This window comes from Salvelinus namaycush, chromosome 8, assembly GCF_016432855.1.
Source record: "Salvelinus namaycush isolate Seneca chromosome 8, SaNama_1.0, whole genome shotgun sequence".
Taxonomy (NCBI): domain Eukaryota; kingdom Metazoa; phylum Chordata; class Actinopteri; order Salmoniformes; family Salmonidae; genus Salvelinus; species Salvelinus namaycush.
The window spans coordinates 57,754,270-57,762,250 of NC_052314.1; the positions used below are offsets into that span (position 1 = coordinate 57,754,270).

At 46.7% G+C, this 7,981-nt stretch overlaps 1 protein-coding gene across 1 annotated transcript; it reads left to right on the top strand.

The window, feature by feature from the left end:
- Positions 1-6,092: 6,092 nt before the first annotated feature.
- On the top strand, positions 6,093-7,559 carry LOC120053002 (zinc finger protein 239-like). Its single transcript, XM_039000253.1, has one exon. It carries the CDS (start codon positions 6,485-6,487, stop codon positions 7,337-7,339), a length of 855 nt encoding a protein of 284 aa, XP_038856181.1. The 5' UTR covers positions 6,093-6,484; the 3' UTR covers positions 7,340-7,559.
- Positions 7,560-7,981: the final 422 nt, after the last annotated feature.

Genomic DNA, 7,981 nt, shown 5'->3' on the forward strand with positions numbered 1-7,981 from the left:
ACTTAACGTTATGTGAGTATGACCATTTTGTTTAAATGAAATACAAAATTGACTCTGTACTGACTGACTTGTATATTTTTGTATCATTGCAGGGACTGAGTTTCTCTTCTCTGTCGAACCAAAACATTATACTTAATTTAAAAAAATATATATATATATTTTTTTTTACCCCAATTTCGTGGTATCCAATTGTTAGTAGTTACTGTCTCATCGCTACAACTTCCGTACGGACTCGGGAGAGGCGAAGGTCGAGAGCCATACATCCTCCGAAACACAACCCAACCAAGCCGCACTGCTTTTTAACACAGCGCGCATCCAACCCAGAAGCCAGCCGCACCAATGTGTCGGAGGAAACACCGTACACCTAGCAACCTGGTCAGCGTGCACTGCGCCCGGCCCGCCACAGAAGTCGCTAGTGCGCGATGAGACAAGGATATCCCTGTCGGCCACACCCTCCCTAACCCGGACGACGCTAGGCCAATTGTGCGCTGCCCCATGGGCCTCCCGGTCGCGGCCGGCTGCGACAGAGCCTGGGCTCAAACCCAGAGTCTCTGGTGGCACAGCCTTAGACCACTGCGCCACCCGGGAGGCCCTATTATACTTAATTATTGTATCAAAGTCAGAAGTTTACATAGGCCTTAGCCAAATTCATTTAAACTCAGTATTTCACTATTCCTGACATATAATCCAAGTTAGGATCACCACTTTATTTTAAGAATGTGAAATGTCAGAATAATAGTAGAGAGAATTATTTATTTCAGCTTTTATTTCTTTCATCACATTGCCAGTGGGTCAGAAGTTTACATACACTCAATTAGTATTTGGTAGCATTGCCTTTAAATTGTTTAACTTGGGTGAAACATTTCAGGTAGCCTTCCACAAGCTTCCCACAATAAGTTGGGGGAATTTTGGCCCATTCCTCCTGACAGAGCTGGTGTAACTGAGTCAGGTTTGTAGGCCTCCTTGCTTACACATTTTCTATGGGATTGAGGTCAGAGCATTGTGATGGCCACTCCAATACCTTGACTTTGTTGTCCTTAAGCCATTTTGCCACAACTTTGGAAGTATGGGTCATTGTCCATTTGGAAGACCCATTTTGCAACCAAGCTTTAACTTCCTGACTGATGTCTTGAGATGTTGCTTCAATATATCCACATAATTTTCCTTCCTCATGATGCCATCTATTTTGTGAATTGCACCAGTCCCTCCTTTAGCAAAGCACCCCCACAACATGATGCTTCACGGTTGGGATGTTGTTCTTCGGCTTGCAAGCCTCCCCCTTTTTCCTCCAAACATAACGATGGTCATTATGGTCAAACAGTTCTATATTTGTTTCATCAAACCAGAGGACATTTCTCCAAAAAGTACGATCTTTGTCCCCATGTGCAGTTGCAAACCATAGTCTGGCTTTTTTATGGTGGTTTTGGAGCAGTGGCTTCTTCCTTGCTGAGCGGCCTTTCAAGTTATGTCGATATAGGACTCGTTTTACTGTGGATATAAATACTTTTGTACCCGTTTCCTCCAGCATCTTCACAAGGTCCTTTGCTGTTGTTCTGGGATGGATTTGCACATTTCGCACCAAAGTACGTTCATCTCTAGGAGACAGAACGCGTCTCCTTCCTGAGCGGTATGACGGCTGCGTGGTCCCATGATGTTTATACTTGTGTACTATTGTTTGTACAGATGAACATGGTACCTTCAGGCTTTTGGAAATTGCTCCCAAGGATGAACCAGATTTGTGGAGGTCTACAATTTTTTTTCTGAGGTCTTGGCTGATTTATTTTGATTTTCCAATGATGTCAAGCAAAGAGGTACTGAGTTTGAAGGTAGGCCTTGAAATACATCCACATGTACACCTCCAATTGACTCAAATTATGTCAATTAGCCAATCAGAAGCTTCTAAAGACATGACATAATTTTCTGGAATTTTCCAAGCTGTTTAAAGGCACAGTCAACTTAGTGTATGTAAACTTCTGACCCACTAGAATTGTGATACAGTGAAATAATCTATCTGTAAACAATTGTTGGAAAAATTACTTGTGTCATGCACAAAGTAGATGTCCTAACCGACTTGCCAAAACTATAGTTTGTTAACAAGAAAGTTGTGGAGTGGTTGAAAAATGAGTTTTAATGACTCCAACCTAAGTGTATGTAAACTTCCGACTTCAACTGTATGGACATTTTTTTTATTTTTTATAAAAAAATCTGATGGCTCCATATTGTTTGGTACTTGAATCACGGTGTTAAGAGGCTGGGAATGGGACCGATCCGCAATGGACCGAGACTCCACCACCACACAGAACACAACCAGTGGAGACAAACGGGAGGACTGAACAACCTCAGACCTGGTGGCTTTCTCCTACAATGGGTTTTGAGAAGGAGATAAGGAGAGGACCCGAGGAGTAAGATATTAAGATCTTCCCAGAGGCTCCAGTCAGGGTTCCAGTCTGCAGCCCAGACCCTTCTCTTCACACTCAGTGCAGGGATGAAGCAGGGCCTGGGGCTGATAGAGATAGACCCTCCTGTTCCTATTATACAAACACCACAGTATCCATGATGAACAGAGCAGGTCACCCTGGCATTCAGCCTTCACAGAGAGTGGTGGGAGACCCCTCTGGTGGTAGTCTATCAGCAAGTGTCTTCTCCTTCAGGATCTTGTCTAATGTCTGGTAAAGCATTCATAGAAGGTCTGGGCCTGGCCTTCCTTAACCTTCTCCCCAGGCTATTGCGCACAGTGCATATAAGCCTGGGATATCAACCACTCAAAGTTGGTTTTAGTGGGAGTGACCTACTTGGTAAAGTATTTGTCATCATTGAATTTTAGCGAATCACACGACTGCGTGACCTTGTGATTGTGGTGTGCTAGCATACGGGGGAGTGTTAGGTGGAAGGTGTTGAGGGAGATGATTGGTTGGTAAATTATGCAGATTAAGCCAATACTATTGGAACCGGGAGATTCTCAGGTTGAGTTTGACGTTTTGGTCCACCAGACTCTTCGCACATTGGGCGTAAGTGTCTGGGAATGACATTAAGCCTTCCTCAGTTACCTCAAGGTTACTCCACCAACACAGACAGGTTCAAGATGGACGTTCACAATCCCAACAACACTCAAATAATGGCTTGAGGTCAAGGAGGGAGCTCAAAGACTAACCACCTGAGGGTTGTGGCTCCTGCTTCTGCCTCCTCTGGTGTCATTGGGTCACAAAGTGGGAGGCCGAGCATTTGGATGGACGCAGACAAGCCGTATGCCTGCCCTATGTGTGGGAAGCGCTTTGCTGAGGTGAACTATGTGGATAAGCACAAGACTGTTCACACCAAGGGGCCATAAAAGCAGGAAAATGCATGAAGACGAAAAGGGCTGCTCTCTGGAAAAACGAGCAGTTGTTTAATCTTCTCGGTATAACAGTTAAGATAATGGGACAATTCTGACTACAATGCAATTTCTCATCCCTGGATTGAGGTACGTTTTTTCCCGAGCCATCTCTCTCACCAGCTCCGCTGTGTCTTCATCTAAATCGGGAAGCCTGTCTGACCCCAGTGCAGCTGTTAGCAAGCATAGGGTCGGAATCTATTCCAACTTGGATCAACCTGTGTCATGCTTTGCTCTCCGGAGTAGGGCGCTGCTCAGCGTTGAGTGTAGAGGTGGATGAAATGAAAAATAATATTCCTGGTGTTTGTGACGCCTGCCGTTTGGTGAGACGTACTGTAGACCCGGTGGCAATGGTGAGACCTGAGAATACCCTGTCTGTCTTGTTGAGCTTTGACACATAACCTAACCTGATTTTATCAAGAAACTATTTGCTATTCTGTGAGGGCCTATGTTCCGAACCCGCTACGATGCTTTAGGTGCCAATTCTGACATGTTGCAGCAGTGTGGAGAATGGAGATCCCACAATGTGAGAAATGTACAGGAGGATGTAGTCAGAGGGAGTGTAAAGTTGGGATAGAGAAAGCACTTTGTGCCAACTGTGGGTGCGCCCATGCGGCTGGGGATTCAAAGAGCCCTGTGAGAGAGACGGTTGAGATTGCCAGAGTTTGAGTGGGGAGGAAAGTTTCTGATGCTGAGGCAGTGAAGAGAGTAGAGTATAGGCCAAGGGTGAGTGATTCGACTGGGAGCCCCCTAACCCTTGAATAGTGTTAGGGTTCCCACGCGGCCATATCGCCATGTTACAGCGCTTGTTTAGGGAAAACAGCCGGAAGACAGAGGCAACCATCTGTGCTAATTAGCAATCTAGCGTGCTCCCAACACGTGTGTGTAAGCGTAACTCGGGAAATGTAGTTTCGTCGGATGGAAGCACCCATAGCTGCATGGATCTGTGCAAAACTGCTACAGTAAGTGTATGTTTTTGTTTCGAAAGCCGTATTGCAAGCGATGATTATTGACGTTTCTAAACGTTAAAACAAAGCGTCGGGATTGTAGTGCACATGAGCCAGTCGTGGGCGACGCTAACAGCTGAGAACTGTAGGGAGAAGGACGCCTAGAGTTTGAGAGTTAGGAGCCTCCCAGTGAATAGGCCTGGAGAGAGAAATCCAGAGAGGATGAGTTTCAGTAAGATAGGATTTCTTGCGTTTATGGCTATGGTTATTGAATTGTACTGCACTGATGGGGCGTAAATCCCTGTAAAAAAAAATATGTGGTAGTGACAGCTGCAGAGACAAGTTGGGGTGTAAGAGTTATTTTTTTCTGAAGATCTACAGGGGGTTTTAAGAGAAGGGGCTCCATCCTTCCCAGGCTGGAGTAGGATCTGGTTGGACTGGTGTGTTTTTGGGGTATAGTGGTGTATATGTGCAGGGTTAGATGGAGGTGAGAGAGAATTTTTTTTTTTAAATCCTTAACACTTTTTCCTGTCAATGTGCAATTCACACTCCAACCTGTGAAAGGCAGCAATACGTAACAAAGCTATTCTGCTGGAAACTCACACGAAGTAAACGGAAGTGAATAAGAACAATTTCCACGTTAGCGTTTTTATTTAATGTTAAAATATGACTAATTTACCTGCACAGCGTCACATACTTAACCCATATAGTGTTTAATTCACGTTGGAGACAGGACTTGGTTGATAGATGTTATATATGTATGTAACGCAGACTAGCTAGCTGCTAACAATGGCTAACTGTGTGGTTTTTCACACTCAAATAGCCTCCATTATGGAGGTACTAGCGAATGCAGCCGTGGCAGAGATCTGTAAACTCGTAGACGACGACTATGCAGTGTTTCGTTTGGAAATAACTCAAAGCCAGAAAGAAAACAGGGCATTACGGAGGAAACTACTGGAACTGAAGGTGGCACGGGAGCGCGTCCTCGCCAGTCGTCCCAGTAGTGTCAAGATCCTCGACCGATACAGAGGAATGGCAAGAGGTACATTTTTCAGGAAAAAGGCAGAGGCTGCGTGGCCTGTCGCTCGGTTCAGCCCTGCAAGTGTTAAGATGTGTTACCCATGATTGCGTCTTGGTCAGTGTTTGGATAGAATGCAATGATTCCCCAGATTACTTAGCTACCTTGCCCAAAGACAATAGCATATTGTAACCAGATCCTTGATTTACTGTATTTCTTATTATTTACTCATTGAAAACAATGTGACAAATGGAACATAATCAGCCTACATCAATCAATAAATAGTATATCAAGAAGTTATGAGAAGTGTTACATTACATCCTTGCCAATTCTAGACGGCGTCAATAGTGTACCATATACCGTTGAGCATTGACAGTAGCTTACCTAACCATCTCTTTTCCCCCCAACACTCTCAGGTGAAGGACATCTCACTGGAGGCCATAGGAGCTTTGTGAAGCCAGTGGAGCACAATACATGGAGAGATGACCAACCAATCACTGTTGATGAGGGGAGTGGAACCTCAACCCAGCACATTATCATGATAGAGGTTAGTGTAATAGTGTTACATAAAAATGTGTTACTTTGTAAATGAAATGTGTGTTTATTTCAGAAAGGCTCCCCTCAGTTATTCAGCTATGTACATCCTCATTTATCTGCCATAGGGGAGCTTGTGAGACTTTCCTATGACATTGTTATCCAACACAACTAGTGTACTGGAATAATCTCCTCTCTCCTTGTCAGTCTGCAGAGGCTGCAGGTCCTGGGGTCAAGCAGGAGAGGTCTGAAGGAGAGGAGGACCTACAGCACAGCAGAGACATCCAGACTGGAGGGACTGGAGCGCTCCCTGTAGCCACAGAGGACTCCGCCCCAGCGCAGCCCAGGACCAGACGCAGCGTCACAGAAGTCAGTGGAACGCTGAGCAGCGTCCTCAAGTCAGAGACAGACACAGAGACTTTAACTGTAACACAAAGGCTTTTACACACAGGATCAGACCCAGAGAGACTGGGGCTGGGGCCACTGGGCTGTCCTGCTCGCGGCTCAGAGTATTTACTTTACGGTAACCCAAGCCCGAGGACAATTCAATCCCATCGAGACGCAGGTGACGTGTTAGAGACTGGCAATGATCCATCTTGTTCTTACACTACAGAGATGGACCGTGACAACATGCCCTTGGGTTTAGAGACACAGACTGATCTGTCTAGAGGGGACTGGAACCGGTACAGTAGTAGTGTATACTCTGAAGGGTGCCTAAATAAGAAAGGTGAGGGTTTAGTGTTAGATGAGGTGACTGTGAAAGTGGAGGGCGACATTCCTCCCACATGGAATGCAGATATTCACTTAGGAGACGGACACTCACAGGGCAGAGATTTCTTAGATTACAGGGGAAGCTTAAAGACTAATCCAAATGTTGCGACCCACTCCCCTTTAAACGAGCTCCAGGATCATAACCCAGTGTCCACGTCGATGGGACCTTCAGATTCACATGGCTGCATCCTTTTCGATCAGGTATTGAACTCAAACAACAGGGCTAGAGCCCAGGCTCAGAGAGGAAGAGCTACATCAGGCAATAGTAAAGAGAAACGGTTCCTCTGCATGTTCTGTAAGAAAGGCTTCAGCTGCACCCAGAAGGTGGAGATCCACCAGAGGGTCCACACAGGGGAGAAACCCTTCAGCTGTACCCAGTGTCATATGTGCTTCGCCCAGGCTTGTGACCTGAAGAGGCACCAGAGGGTCCACACAGGGGAGAAACCCTTCGGCTGTACCCAGTGTCACATGCGCTTTGCTGAGGCTGGCAACCTGAAGCGGCACCAGAGGGTCCACACAGGGGTGAAACCCTTCAGCTGTACCGAGTGTCGTATGCGCTTCGCCCAGGCTGGTGACCTGAAAAGGCACCAAAGGGTCCACACGGGAGAGAGGCCATTCGCCTGTAATCACTGCGGGAAGAGGTTCTCTGAGAGGAGATACCTAAGGATACACCAGCAGAAACACCATTCCACTCTATAACATAAAAGTAACCACTCGATGGCTCGCTAAGTAAACAATAGCTGGAACGATCTAGCTAGCTGTAAAGTTTACATGTATCCCCACTAGCTGGCTACTAGACGACCAATATAAAGCTTTTTTTTCTCTTCTTATTTCTCCTTTTTAAAAAGGTATCCAATTGTTAGTAGTTACTGTCTTGTCTCATCGCTACAACTCCCGTACTGGCTCGGGAGAGACGAAGGTCGAGAGCCATGCGTCCTCCGAAACACAACCCAACCAAGCCGCATTGCTTCTTAACACAGCGCGCAGCCAACCCGGAAGCCAGCTGCACCAATGTGTCGGAGGAAACACCGTACACCTAGCGCACCTGGTCAGCGTGCACTGTGCCCGGCCCACCACAGGAGTCGCTAGTGCGCGATGAGACAAGGATATCCCTGCCGGCCTATCCCGGACGACGCTAGGCCAATTGTGCGTCGCTCCATGGACCTCCCGGTCGCGGCCGGCTGCGACAGAGCCTGGGCTCGAACCCAGAGTCTCTGGTGGCACAGCTAGCACTGCGATGCAGTGCCTTGGACCACTGCGCCACCCGGGAGGCCCGGGCCTAATGCTTTTTGTAGGGACCCATGGAAAGCAACTCTTGCCTGTATCAGTGATGGACACTAG